General features: G+C 40.3%; 1 protein-coding gene across 3 annotated transcripts in view; it reads left to right on the forward strand.

The window, feature by feature from the left end:
• Positions 1 to 15,656, forward strand: part of GBE1 (1,4-alpha-glucan branching enzyme 1) — a 158,186-nt gene that overhangs the window by 130,770 nt on the left and 11,760 nt on the right. For 2 of the 3 annotated variants that reach the window (XM_064152290.1, XM_064152292.1), the window contains exons 15-16: positions 9,506 to 9,625; positions 11,260 to 11,322. In XM_064152290.1, coding sequence (XP_064008360.1) covers positions 9,506 to 9,625; positions 11,260 to 11,322 — 183 coding nt within the window. The remainder of the gene's footprint in view (positions 1 to 9,505; positions 9,626 to 11,259; positions 11,323 to 15,656) is intronic. The other variant, XM_064152291.1, reaches the window with a different exon arrangement.

Genomic DNA, 15,656 nt, shown 5'->3' on the forward strand with positions numbered 1-15,656 from the left:
GTCACCCTTCTCTGGACACATTCCAGTATCTCAACATCTCTCTTGAATTGAGGTTCCCAGAACTGGACACAGGACTCAAGGTGTGTCCTGACCAGTGCTGAGTACAGGGGAAGAATAACCTCCCTTGTCCTACTGGCCACACTGTTCCTGTTCCAAGCCAGGTTGTTATTTGCTCTCTTGACCACCTGGGCACACTGCTGGCTCATGTTCATTCTCCTATCTGCCAGTACCCCCAGGTCCTTTTCTGCCTGGCTGCTCTCCAGCCACTCTGTCCCCAGCCTGTAGCTCTGCTTGGGGTTGTTGTGAAGCAAATTGCAAAATCTGCTTTTTGCTGGCTTTACTTTGCAAATCAAGGTCCAGATGGGTTTCAGTAAGTTGATCTTTTGCTAGTTCACTATGGGTGTTGGAACAGCTTTCTTCTGTATCGTGGCCAGAAACAGTCATTGCTATTTTTTTGTCTTTTTTTCTCTTTTTTAATGCAAGGAAAACTTCACTGGAAGATGTTTGTTACTCAGTATCAGGTGATCAGGATTTTTTATATCTTTTGTTTAGCTTAGTTCAAAAGAGATAGTGAAACTTAACAGCTCAAGTGTGTTCAAAACAAGTGTGGTGAACAAGGCTTACAAATGTTTTTGTATTTGCAGTTTGTACCAGGTATTTTTAATGGGTTTGTATCAGGTATTCTGAATAGGTTTTAATAGGTTGCAGTTTGTATCAGGTTTTAATAGGTATTTTTAATAGGTTAACACCTTATCCAGGTGTGTGCAGTATACTCTTGTGTACATCATGTGCTAGAAATAGGTTGAATTATAAAAAGCCTTTGATAAACTCTAAAGGTTCATACTAGCTTTCATTCACTAAACTAAAGTTTCTATTGGTAATAGAACTGCCAGCTACCAACAGCGTATTTGTGGTTGTTATCATGCTTTGTCTAACACCTCCTGCCTCAAGCAAACAGAGGATTGATTTATGACAGTGACAGATAGAATAGATTTGATATTGCTGCTGATAAATGCACTAACTGCAAATCATTAGGCTTGCATCAATAAATCTCGGGTGGCGTCTGACAGTCAGAGAGGCAAGTCTTTGCAGTAGTGTTAATGTACAGCAGAAATGGCAATGCCAGTAAAATCAATCATAGAATCAAAGAATCATTTGGGTTGGAAAACACCCTTAAGATTACCAGGTCTGACCATTAACTCTGTGCTGCCAAGTTCACCGCTAAACTCTATCGCTAAGCGCCACAGCTAAAACACCTTTAAACACATGCAGAGATGGTGACTGAACCACCTCCCTGGGCAGCCTGTTCCAATGCCTGACTGCACTTTCTGTGAAATTCTTTTTCCTAACATCTAGCCTAAACCTACCTGGTGCAGCTTGAGGCCATTCCCTCTTCTTCTGTCACTAATTACCCATGAGAAAAGACCATCACCTACTACTTTATATTGTCCTTTTGGAGTTCTCTTCCAACCTGGTTGATTACTTTTTGCTTTTAACTGTAGAGATCAATAAGGTCTCCTTTCAGCCCACTCTTGCTCAAACTTAACAGTCCCAGTTTCCCTCAGCTGCTTTTCATAAGACTCATTCTCTAGACCCTTCACCGTCTTAGTTGCTTTTCTTTGTACATGCTCCAACACCTCAATATCTTTCTTGTATTGAGGTGCCTAAAACTGACCACAGTGTTGTGCCCATCCAGGTGAGCCTATCCTGTGACTTCTCATTTTTACCTCTTCTCCTTCAGATTTGCTTATGATATCATGCCCCACCCTTCTGTGGGTAAAGTGAAGGTCACCTTACTTACCTATGTGGGCTTTCTTCTCCCTTGCAACTTTTTAGTAGTGACTTTCTTAAATAGCATCAGAGAAGTTCTTAATGATAAGTAAATATAGAAAAAAAACCACAAAGAAACAAAACCAAACCTAAAACCACCCAACCAAACAAAATAACCCAACAAACCAAAAAAAAACCCACAACACCTCCCAGAAAACTAACCCATTACACTAACAAAAAAATGGAACCTGAGAATCCAGTGAATGCATGGAGTAAAAGAGAGTTCAGTATGTTGTGGCTCTCTGTCTGGTAGCTGTACCAGCAAAGGTAAACACCAATTCCATGACTGACTGCACTCCCAGTTCAATGTCCTAAGGCTAAGCATACAAGAAGTCAGTCACTTATGACCAATAAATGGCACTTGTCAAGTGCTGCACTTGGCTTTTTCCTTTATTGTATCTCTAACCCTATGTGCAGTCAGTTTCAGCTTTGAAGAAGGAGATAGTGAGTTAACTCATCCTATTTTATTTCTTTCTTAGAATAACCATGGGTTGCATCTTAAAAGTGAACAGATGCAGCCAGAGCTCTACACAGGAAATACAGTAAGTTCTCAAAGTGAAAACAGGGAGGTTTTTTTCTTGTCTCCTGAAGTAAAATCACCTTAACAAAATGTGATGGTTTGGGTGTTCCCTGCCCCCCACACTTTAGTAATCACCAGACTAGACTCATCTGGCTCTGAAAATATGAATGAAGCTTATATTTACAGCTAGCACAATATACAAGCAGATATTTACAGTATATACAGTTACAGACAGAAATAGACAAGGGAAAAGGTAATACAGAAACACAACAGCCCTCCCAGAAACCTGAGTCCCCAGGAGGGGCTCTCAACCACCCCTTCACCTTCCCCATACCCCTCTCAACCTTTCCCCAGTCCCAAGGAAGAAAGGAGGTTTGGCCAGGGGGTTAGGAAGCAAAGTGGATTGGTCCAAAATGGAGGGTGAGGTTAGAGAGTAAGATGCAGCTCAGCCAGCAGCCCCAGTGAGAGTGGTTATCCATGGTTTTATTTCTTGTTCCTATACATCTCAGCAAGCCTATGAGTGCAGTAGACATCACCATGGTTTTCCTTTCACAGCCTGTAATCTAGTTCTTCTCACCAAAACATTCTAGCCTGCTTCAAACTTGCACACAAAATTAGCACTATATCTTGTACATCTTAATGTCTGGTTGTATTGGGAATGAAAAAAAACAAAAGCTTCTTACTAAAGAGAAAATGTAATTTCAGATAATATGCCTCATGTAGTTTCCAATTTTGAATTGCTTAAGTACTGAAACAACCACAAACAAGCAAAGAAAAAAAAAAAACCTCAAGCAAACAAAACCTCCCACAAGCAAACTCAAACAAAACAGAAAATAAAAACAAACAAACCCCAAAACAAAACCAGGAGATGCAGTACAAGGCAGTCCTGGTGTGTTAATCACAGAGTGTTAGAGGTTGGAAGGGAGCTTCACAGATCATCAAGTCCAACTGCACTGCCAGAGCAGGACCAGAGTTTAGCACAAGTTGCACAGGAAGGTATCCAGACAGGTCTTGAAAGTCTCCAGAGGAGGAGCCTCCACAACCTCTCTGGGGAGCCTGTTCCAGTGCTCTGTGACCCTTACAGTGAAGAAGTTCTCCCTCATGTTGAGGTGAAACTTCCTGTGCTGTATTTTATGTCCATTACCCTTTGTCCTATCATGGAGTGCAACTAGAAGAGTCCCCCACTCTTGACACCCAGCCCTCATGTAGTTATAAACATTGATTAGATCACCTCTAAGTCTTCTCTTCACCATGATAGTTGTCTAAGCCACACTTCATAAGGGTCATTCCATATGTATTTGTAGTCTGCATGGTTGACTTAGAGTGATGTTTTTTAGTCAGCCAGTTGAAAATCCTTGTGTATTCAACTGCTAAATGCAGTTGAATGGTGTCAGTTATTCTGCATTGCCTTGCCAGTTTATTCAGCCTGACCACTGAGATTCCAGTTATTCTAGTATTGAATATCATTCAGAAAGCTAAAGGGTTGGACTTGATGATCTGTGAGGTCTCTTCCAACCTTGGTGATACTGTGATACTGTGATACTGTGAAATGGTAGCAAGGGATAAAAATGAAATCTCTATGAGGCATATTTGCTATATTGACAATATGAAAGCCAATGTAGATAGGAGCTAGAAGGAAAATAAATACTTATGTGTATATCCACACTACAGCTGCATGCTTGGAAAGCTCCGAAGAACCAGAAATATGGATGCTTGAACATTTAATTGTGCAATAAAATCAAATCTATTAACCAATTCCCAATCCTGATTTTAAAAGAGATTTTGAAGAGAGGAAGATGAAACTATCAGATTCACCTATGGTCTTTTTGTATATATTTGATTACCCTGTTTGTGTTAATCAAATCATAGAATCAGTCAGGGTTGGAAGGGACCACAAGAATCATCTATTTCCAGCCCCCTTGCCATGGGCAGGGACATCCTACCCTAAATCAGACCATAGAGAAAGCAGTAATTTCTTTCCAAGTACTCAGATAATTTTACAGCTGGTTAGTAGAAATTATAATCTGCCCTTCTTCAAAGCTGTTAATTAGGCTGGACCATCACCCTCACATCTAATATTTAGATTCTTTTATCAATGGTAAAGGCTGAGTAACAAAATATAAATTATCCTGTTTTATGATTTGCATTCATTTAGTGCTAGACCTACAGTCTTTTTGTATATATTTGGTTACCCTGATTATGTAAATCAACTCAGACCATACAGAAAACAGTAATTTCTTTATAAGTGTACTCAGACTTATACAATTTAGCAGCTGGTTAGTAGAAATTATTCTCTGCCCTTCTTCAAAGCTGTTAATTATGCTGGACCATCACCCTCACATCTAATACTTGGATTCTTTTATCAATGGTAAAGGCAAAATATAAAAGGTAAAACATAAATTATCCTATTTTATGATTTGCATTTATTTAGTCCTAGACCTACAGTCTTTTTTCTGTATATTTGGCTACCCTGTTTATGTAATTCAACTCAGACCATACAGAAAACAGTAATTTCTGTGTAAGTACTCAGATTTAAACAGTTTAGCAGTTGGTTAGTAGAAATTATTCTCTGCCCTTCTTCAAAGCTGTTAATTTTGCTGGACCATCACCCTCACATCTAATACTTGGATTCTTTTCTCAATGGTAAAGGCAAAATATAAAAGGTAAAGGTAAAATATAAATTATCCTATTTTATGATTTGCATTTATTTAGTCCTAGACCTACAGTCTTTTTTCTGTATATTTGGCTACCCTGATTATGTAATTCAACTCAGACCATACAGAAAACAGTAATTTCTGTGTAAGTACTCAGATTTAAACAGTTTAGCAGTTGGTTAGTAGAAATTATTCTCTGCCCTTCTTCAAAGCTGTTAATTATGCTGGACCATCACCCTCAAATCTAATACTTGGATTCTTTTACCAATGGTAAAGGCAAAATATAAAAGGTAAAGGTAAAATATAAATTATCCTATTTTATGATTTGCATTTATTTAGTCCTAGACCTACAGTCTTTTTTCTGTATATTTGGCTACCCTGTTTATGTAATTCAACTCAGACCATACAGAAAACAGTAATTTCTGTGTAAGTACTCAGATTTAAACAGTTTAGCAGTTGGTTAGTAGAAATTATTCTCTGCCCTTCTTCAAAGCTGTTAATTATGCTGGACCATCACCCTCACATCTAATACTTGGATTATTTTATCAAAGGTAAAGGCTGAGTAACAAAATATAAATTATCCTATTTAGTGATTTGCATTTATTTAGTGGTAGTTTATGTGTCATTAAACATGAAAAATATTAAATAGTAAAAAAATATCTGTTAAAATATGTATTTGAAAATGCATAAAAGCATAGCAATTCAGTAATTAATGTGTTAGATAATGACTGCCTTTCCATTTCCAGCTCTGTAAGAGTTCATCACTTTTGCTATTCTCCTCCTCTGTAGTGTCTAGGAAATGTAGTCAGAACATCAAAGTGAACAGAAATTGGACTATTTTTTCACAGTACAGGTTAATATTTCTAGCACTCTGTTGCTGAATCAAAAGAGACCCTACTGCAAAAGAAATTACTTCTACTGTGTCATGAATTAAAATGCACAATTGGTGTTAAATGTTTTCATGAAAGTAGTCCTTAAAAAAATAGATGCTAGTAAAATTCTGAAATGTGGAAAGTGGCAGATAGGTGCATTTGCCAAGGTAGCTGTTTTTCCACTTACTCTCTTATTCAGGGCTGAAAGTATTTAGACCCAATATGATCATTGCGAGGTGTGGAGAGAGTGATGTTAACTTTGTACTGCTGGAGAGCACTGCTAGAGGTACTTTTATAGCCTGGATTAAGAAAATGGGATAAATAGTTTTAAAATTAGTATATTTATAACAATTGCATTTCATAGAATCAGCCAGGTTGGAAGAGACCTCCAAGATCAGCCAGTCCAACCTAGCACCCAGCCCTAGCCAGTCAACCAGACCATGGCACTAAGTGCCTCAGCCAGGCTTTTCTTCAACACTTCCAGGGACGGTGACTCCACCACCTCCCTGGGCAGCCCATTCCAATGCCAATCTCTCTCTCTGCCAACAACTTCCTCCTAACATCCTGCATAGACCTCCCCCGGCACAACTTGAGACTGTGTCCCCTTGTTCTATTGCTGGTTGCCTGGCAGAAGAGAGCAACCCCACCTGTCTACAACCTCCCTTCAGGTAGCTATAGACAGCAATGAGGTCACCCCGAGGCTCTTCTTCTCCAGGCTGCACAGCCCCAGCTCCCTCAGCCTCTCCTCACAGGGCTGTGCTCCAGGCCCCTCACCAGCTTCATCATCCTTCTCTGGGCACACTCCAGCACCTCAACATCTCTCTTGAATTGAGGAGCCCAGAACTGGACACAGTACTCAAGGTGTGGCCTGACCAGTGCTGAGTACAGGGGCAGAATAACCTCCCTTGTCCTACTGGCCACATTTGCTGTAAATAGTTTTAAAGGATTAGAGATGTCAAGGCTTTCAGCATCATTGATAAATGATTAAATTTAATGTACAGGGTGGGTTAGATCACAGAAGGAAGGATTAGAATGCTTGAGAGAGATGTTCCCTCATATAAGTCATTGAGGACTAAAGCTGGCTACTTATAACTTTCCTAACTGCTTTTTATTTTTCCCTTAAAAAAAAAAGTAAACAAACTCCAAACCCCTTAAAGACTGCCAGAAAATGTGGTGATCAGTTTTTAATCCCTTTGGGCACTTGCCCTTTAGAAATCAACAACCAACTTGGCAGTTCTGGACCTTTCTCTCATTTTTCTGCAAATACTTTGTGGGGAAGGGATTACTTAACCTGAGTGATTTGGTAACTAATTGACAGCTCTGCTATTTTCCTCATGTGTGTGTATTTTTCTTCTTCCTTGCCTTCTGTCAGCAAAATCTGTGCAGTCTTTTAAACTGAAATAATTCAGAGTAAAATTGCAGTTACTTTTAGTTTGTGCTGGGGTTTTTTTGTGTGTTCTGTTTCAGTCTTGTTGCTAAAGATTTACATTGGTAAGATAGAAGTTTTGAAATAGCCTAAATTCATCTGATAGGATTTTAAAAAGACTTAGATAAAAATAATTCTGTTGTTATCAAAATCCCTAGAGTTTCTAGAAGGCCTGTTTTCAAAAGGCTCACCAATCAGAGAAGCCCAAGAGCAGTTTAAGAACCACTGGCTTGAAAGAATGTTGCTTCATTCTTCCCTAATCCTATTAAATACAAGCTCTAGCAAAATGGGATTCTTCTGTCTTATTGCTGTCTACAGCTACCTGAAGGGAGGTAGTTGTAGCAACAGAACAAGGGGACACAATCTCAAGTTGTGCCAGGGGAGGTCTAGGCTGGATGTTAGGAGGAAGTTGTTGCCACAGAGAGTGATTGGCATTTGAATGGGCTGCCCAGGGAGGTGGTGGGGTCACTGTCCTTGGAGGTGTTGAAGCAAAGCCTGGATGAGGCACTTAGTGCCATGGTCTAGTTGATTGGTTAGGGCTGGGTGCTAGGTTGGACTGGATGATCTTGGAGGTCTCTTCCAACCTGGTTGATTCTATGATTCTATGGTCTGTTTGATTGTCTCGGGCTGGATGATCTTGGAGGTCTCTTCCAACCTTTTTTGCTTTTATGATTTAAAATAAAGGAAGCAGGTTGTGGATCATAGAGCAATGTTATTTCACTTTCTGTTTTGAGTGGTGAGGAGTGGAGATTGAGACTTTTCTCTTGTACATTTCAGGAAGAAAAAAAGATTTTAGTTATGTCCAAACAAGAAATTCAGAAGTACTGAAGTGTCCATAAAATTGTAACTATTTATTTTTACCCCAGATATGAAGAAATTTACTTTGCAGTATGCTAGCTCTTTGTTTCCCCATTTATTTTCTTACATTTTCTGATGTTCTTCTTTTTTTTTTTTGTTGTTTTGTTTTTTTTTTTTTGTTTTTCTAAATCTATTTATAATGAGGTCTCTTCCAACCTTGGTGATATTGTGATATTTGAGTCCCTTTAATTATCTGTAAAGCTACTTCAACTCATTGTTACACTTTGTTAAGTAACTCACCCCATTTAACAACTGAAGTCAGAATGTTTGTCCCTTAAAAGGTTTTCTATTGTTGTTCATAAAAGGTTATTTATATTGTATAAGCTTTCTTTTCTTCCTCTGTGCTATAATAATTCAAATGTTTGGGGTTTTATTCTGAAAAGCTCTCCGAGTTGTGAGGGTTTTTTCAGTAAAAGTGTAAGCTTTTCTTATTAACTCTCTGTCATATATTGACAGACTTCAAAATATTGCTGAGCGCTAATTGCTTGTGATGGTCACTTCTTAAACACAGTTCAAATCACTTGTGCCACTAAAATGCTCTGCATAGCTACTGTGAATTTGTTCATGGAAGATTCCAGAAGAGACTGAAAGCTTCTTTGCTAGGAGTCACTGTGGTAAGAGGAAATTCGCTTCTATCTGTTATATGTATTTTTCCACTCAAGTTTTCTCAGATTTGTTTTAGCATTACTTTTGCTGTGACTTCATTGCTGTCTGCAACTACCTGAAGGGAGGCTGTAGCCAGGTGAGGATTGCTCTCTTCCCCCAGGCAACCACCAACAGAACAAGGGGATACAGTCTCAAGTTGTGCTGGGGGAGGTCTAGGCTGGATGTTAGGAGGAAGTTGTTGCCAGAGAGAGTGATTGGCATGGGAATGGGCTGCCCAGGGAGGTGGTGGAGTCACCGTCCCTGGAGGTGTTGAAGCAAAGCCTGGCTGAGGCACTTAGTGCCATGGTCTAGTTGATTAGCTAGGGCTGGGTGCTAGGTTGGACTGGATGATCTTGGGAGTCTCTTCCAACCTGGTTGATTCTGTGATTCTAAGCAAGTTACTCTGAGAAATTTCCTGCATTGAAACAGGCTGCCCAGGTTGGTGGTGGAGTCACCATCTCTGGAGGTGTTCAAGCAAAGCCTGGGTGAGGCACTTAGTGCCATGGTCTAGTTAACTGGACAGGGCTGTGTGCTAGGTTGGACTGGATGATCTTGGAGGTCTCTTCCAACCTGGTTGATCCTGTGATTCTGTATACTGAGTATATTAGCATGAATTATGTTGCAGCAGCTTGTCTAGGGTTTGTTTTGATTTCTTTCCCATCTGACAGTAACTTGGCATGATTCCTTAATGGTCATTTTTAAGTATAAAATCCTTTTGGACTCTGATGCTGATGAATATGGAGGACATAAAAGGCTGGACCACAATACAGAGTACTTCTCTGAGGAATACCCTCACAATTATAGACCGAATTCACTTATGGTAAGTGAGACTTTCTTTCATTCTACAGTCATCTGAATAACCTTTAGAATTTTTGAGCACCTATGGAATCTACTCTAGGACTATTTTAGAGGGGGTGTGATGTGTGTTTAACTTAGTTTTTGCAATTAGCCTTTGCATGAGTACAATATTATGATTTGTTTATGACCTGTAATGTGAAAAGAGAAAAATCAGTTAGATTTGCATGCACTCTTGCAGTGTTTGGCACACAGCATTCCTTACTGACAGGCATGAAAACTTCCTAATATACTTTTGAATTGTCCTTTTCAGTGGCATCCTGTGCTGCCTTTTTTTATCCTTCATGTCTGAGAATCTGCATTTTCATGTTTGCTTTGTGCTTAAAGCTGTATAGAAATGAAAGCTTGTGTTGCTTTCTTAAAATCATTTCATTAGCTCTGCAGACACAAGTTAAAGCAAATCAGGCATTTCCCAGCTGGCTTTCTCCTCCTCAGTTGACAGGGAGAAAAAGCAAACCAGAACTGTTTCTCTGTTCACATCAAGGATTTCATGAATTTCCCTAAAAGAATATGATGAGGACTCCCAGAAATCACTTCTGATGAAGTGGGAGGCATATCCTTACTTATAATTTCTGTTAGCTGAGATGGTGACTAATAAAAACTCTGCCTTAATTATTGTCATCAGAACCACTCACCAGAACTAACAGATCTCAAATGCTATTTCCCCCGTTCTTTATGTATGTATGCACATGTGCTCGTGTGTGCATATGTTCACAAGCACAGTGGAGCAAGGTTTCAAAAGGCTCTGAAGGCAGAGTTTGCTGAAGTTGCTGCCTAGATTTTTCTGTCTGAAACAAACACACGTGAAGGGCTGTGTATGTCTATGTATAGGCATACTGACGCACATCAACACTCGTGAATAAGTTGCACTCGTGATCGTGACAGGCAATAGAAGGAGTATCTGCACTACCTTGTGTGGGCCATACCTCTTCCATGACAGAAGGTAGACCTCATTTTCTGGTGTTGTGTCTTAATATCTCTCATGAGATCTAAATTCCTGAGAGGTATTGTGACATTTAATCTCTCCCACTCGCGTTCGTTCTGCCATTGCATTCAAGGTATTGACATCTTGTTCATGTTTCAATACCTGAAAAATAGCCTCATGCTTTCCTTGTGCTTGGTGTAAAGGATCTTGGGAACCTTTCTTTTGGTGGTGTGTTTTTCCTGTGTGGCAGTGCCCTCGTAGTATCTATGCTCACCTGCATGTAAAGAAACTAAGGCTCTAAGATTTCATTTCTAAAAGTCACCTAGCAAATGAATGCCTTGAGAACTCTTGCTTCTTCTGTCCATCTTGCTTGGATGATGGGAATGCATCTTAACTGTCTACAACTAACTTAACTTTTCTAAGCCAATTAGCTGTAATTTGGAATGTATGTTTGACATGTAGTCTTAGCTAGTGAGTGCAAAGCATTCAAGACCAAAACAAAGGTAGCAAAAGCGTGAAGGTGAAATTTCCTAGGAGCACGTGGAACACAAGGCATGTGGCAAGAAAGCAGTGAATGCACTACTACAGCATACAGTGTGGCATGGCAATGGCACTTCTCAGTTTCTTTCTGACCAGTAACACGGGTCACATTAACTTTGTCTTATGTCCTTCAGCAATCCAATTCACAGACCACCTCCAGCCAAAACCCTAGAGGATGCCACAAGCGCTACGTAGAGGTAAAATGCTAGTGCAAAGGACAGCACCAAGTAAAAGTAAATAGGGGGAAAAAATCTGGAAAGCTTCACTAAATTCAGCAAGATAGAACTCCAAGTAAGAAAGAACAATAGCTCCAGCTACTATTTTACAATGAAACAGTGATTTTTCATTTTTAATAGCAATTTCCATCCCAGTTCTTCAGTAAGCAGTCAGCTTTGAGAGTTACTTTAGTCTTACTTGCAGTTTCTAACATCCAAGTAGTAGTCTTCTCCTCAAAGTTCTTTTCAAAACAACTGTGATGCCACCCTAATAAACTCATAATGGTGCCTTTCCTGCTATTTTGAGTCCCCAGGAGGGGCTCCCAACCACCCTTCCACCTTCTCCCACCCCTCAGCCTTACCCTAGATGTTGCCTTGTGCCCCAAGGAAGAATGGAGATCAGCTAGGGGAGTTAGGAAGCACAGTGGATTAATCAGGGTGATGAAAGGTGAGGTTAGAGAGGAATGCAGCCCAGAGCCCAGACAAAGACCAACTCCCTTATCTATGTTTGGATTCTTGACCAAAAAGCTCAGAGAAAGACTCTGTTGTCTATATTTATGTTCTTGGTTTTATGCATCTCAGCAAGCCTATGAGTGAAGTAGACAGCACCATTGTTTCCTTTTCACAGCCTGTAATCTCATTCTTCTCACCAAATCATTCTAGCTAGCTTCAAACTAGCACAGAGGGGCAGACCAAAAAGCTGAGAGAAAGACTCTGTTATCTATATTTATGTTCTTGTTTTTATACATCTCAGCAAGCCTACGAGTGAAGTATACAGCACCATTGCTTCCTTTTCACAGCCTGTAATCTAGTTCTTCTCACCAAAACATTCTAGCTAGACTCAAACTAGCACAAGGGCTGAGACTTAAGTTTCTTGTTTCAAAAATGTTAGTCTCTCTTCTAGCACAAAATCCAAAGAATTATATTTTCTTCATGATAGATGCACCTTCTTTAAAGTGTGTAAGTAAACACTGTCAGCAAAACATGTCTGAGGGCTATGACAAAATGAAATCTCATGCAATAATTCTGCTGCTCAAGTGAAGCTTAAATAGCCCACAAACATGTTACAAAAATAGAAGATTAGATGTGACATGATTCATTCTAGAAACATCACCTAATGAAAGGAATATTCAAAGTGACATTGCAAAATGAGAAGAAGGAAGATAGGAAATTCCTGGAGCAAAGAACATTGGATGAAGAGGAAGCTTTGTAAGCATTGCTCGGCATTTCACTGTGAAATGTTGTTGTGGAGCAGATGGTGACTCAGGTTTGTTTGGTAATGCTGTAGAGGAACAGATTTCAAAATATAAAACCCCCACCCCTGGAAAACTCACTAGGAAAATGCCCTATAAAATGTCCTCTGATACTAAACCATTAGAATAATCTGGTTTTTTTTCCATTTCACTGTTTGCTTTGTTCTGACTTTTTAACAAGTGAACATCTATGTGTATGTGTGTATATATATGCACACTGATATATACACCTATGTATATATGTATATAACTAGTCATATAATCAGACTTCTAATAACAAGCTATTAACCATCTCATCATTGTGACAATAGACTCTTTTACCACAGTTTTATTCCTTTGTTCTCATGAAAGTCTTTTTTTCTTCCTGAGGTATGTACTTTTTTTATTTCAATGCTTCTATAAACTTTTAGTTCTGGTTATGTCTTACCATTGCTTTGTATGATGTAAATTAAGTGCCATGCACACACTGCAACTCCTGTCAGAGCCTCATGCCCCTTTATGTATGAAGGCATTTGTTGATAGAGTCATAGAATCAGTCAGGGTTGGAAGGGACCACAAGGATCATTTAGTTCCAACTCTCCTGCCATGGGCAGGGACATCCTACTCTAGATCAGGCTGGCCACAGCCTCATCCAGCCTGGCCTTAAACACCTCCAGCCATGGGGCCTCAACCACCTCCCTGGGCAACCCATTCCAGCCTCTCACCACTCTCATGCTCAACAACTTCCTCCTCACACCCAGTCTGAATCTCCCCACCTCCAGCTTTGCTCCATTCCCCCAAGTCCTGTCACTCCCTGAGAGCCTAAAAAGTCCCTCCCCAGCTTTTTTGTAGGCCCCCTTTAGATCCTGGAAGGCCAAAAGAAGGTCACCTGGGAGCCTCCTCTCTGCAGACTGAACAGCCCCAACTCTTTCAGCCTGTCCTCATAGCAGAGCTGCTCCAGCCCTCTGACCATCCTCATGGCTCTTCTCTGGACATGCTCCAGCACATCCACATCCTTCTTGTAATGGGGGCTCCAGAACTGGTACTTGGTTGTTGCAGTTGGAAGTAAATTTAAGACTGAGGAGGGGGAAGAAAAAAAAATATTTTTAGTGGGACTCATCATTCAAACTGTTTTGTCTTTTCTAAGGCTTCTTGATTGAACTTTACCATAAAATGGAACTAGATAATCAACATGTGTCCCAGTAACCTGAATATATTTGTGCCACATGGAAAGTTAGGATCTATAAGAAAGCAGTGGGGTTGACATTCTGATAATTCATGCACCAACAGAACTGAGTAATAAGCAGGCTACAGGGACTTTGTATCTTTGTACTGTTGGCAAAGTAGTATGCAGCTTACTGAATCACAGAATCAACCAAGTCAGAAGAGACCTCCCAAGATCATCCAGTCCAACCTAGCACCCAGCCCTAGCCAGTCAACTAGACCATGGCACTAAGTGCCTCATCCAGGCTTTTCTTCAACACCTTAGTGAGAAAGAATTATTTAACCTGTTTCAGTTTTTATAGATTTAATTTCTCCTACAGGTCCTTCCAATCAGTTGTTGATTTTGTGTTGGTTTGTTTGGTTGGGGTTTTTGGTTTTTTTTTTGTTTTGTTTTGTTTTGGAGTTTTTTATTTATTTAAGTTTTTTATTTTCTAGAAAAATATGTCAAAGTATCAAAGTATTCCTTTCCCCTTGTCCCCAGTACTGTTGTTTTGGATTTTTTCTCTATTTTTGGCATCTAATGATAGAATATTCACATTAAACCCCTCTACTTCGCTCTGGTGAGACCCCACCTGGAGTACTGCATCTAGTTCTGGAGCCCTCATTACGAGAGGGATGTGGAGATGCTGGAGCATGTCCAGAGAAGAGCCATGAGGATGGTCAGAGGCATGGAGCAGCTCTGCTGTGAGGACAGACTGAAAGAGTTGGGGCTGTTCAGTCTGCAGAGAGGAGGCTCCCAGGTGACCTTGTGGCCTTCCAGTACCTGAAGGGGGTATACAAAAAAGCTAGGGAGGGACTTCTTAGGACTAGGGGGAATGGAGCAAAGCTGGAGGTGGGGAGATTCAGACTGGGTGTGAGGAGGAAGTTGTTGAGCATGAGAGTGGTGAGAGGCTGGAATGGGTTGCCCAGGGAGGTGGTTGAGGCCCCATGGCTGGAGGTGTTTAAGGCCAGGCAGGCTGAGGCTTTGTGCAGCCTGCTCTAGGGTAGGATGTCCCTGGGCATGGCAGGGGGGTTGGAACTAAATGATCCTTGTGGCGCCTTCCAACCCTGACTGATTCTATGAAATTCTATGAATTCCATGAAACTGAAATTACATTGTTTATTGCTAGATTGAGGTTTTAACCTTGACCTTAATGCATACTACTCATTGTCAAAGTGCAATTCCCACTTCCTTGAGTCTATTGACAAATTAAAATACTGAAATGATCTAAAGCTTTTAGTGACCTTAGCTTTGAAACGACTCATTTGAGTAACCTCCATCATAAGGGTTTATGTGTTGAATTTTAAGGGACTGATGTAATCTTTAAATGTTTTCTGCCCTGGCATGCACACATAGACAAATTATGTGAAAGAATGTTTGTAGTTAGAAGATTAACTGGTTAACTATGGGGATCAGGAAGACTTTAAGACCAGCAAGATCTTTTTTGCCTCTTAATCATTCAGCCTTGTAAATTCATTTGTTAATATTTATTGATCGTTCTTGTCACCACAAGCAAATGTAATGGTTCCAAAGTTATTCCATTAGTGACTTTGTTTTGTCTTACCTTACTTTTTAGCCTACTTGCTTGTGTTTAGCAGGCTTGAGATCTTTTGTCTTTTAAAAGTACCCTTTCTTAATCTGCAGAACGAGTGTAAAATGTAATAGAGGGGAAATTTTGAGATACAGCCTGTGCAGTTGTCCTCGTTTGAGCTAAACCAGCCCTAACCCTTGGCAGTAGTGGTCTCTTCTCCCAGGCAATCAGGGAGGGGATCGCCTCAAGTTGTGCCAGGGGAGATCTAGGCTGGATGTTAGGAGGAAGTTGTTGGCAGAGAGAGTGATTGGCATTGGAATGGGCTGCCCAGGGAGGTGGTGGAGTCGCT

Source organism: Pogoniulus pusillus, chromosome 12 (assembly GCF_015220805.1).
Source record: "Pogoniulus pusillus isolate bPogPus1 chromosome 12, bPogPus1.pri, whole genome shotgun sequence".
Taxonomy (NCBI): Eukaryota; Metazoa; Chordata; class Aves; order Piciformes; family Lybiidae; genus Pogoniulus; species Pogoniulus pusillus.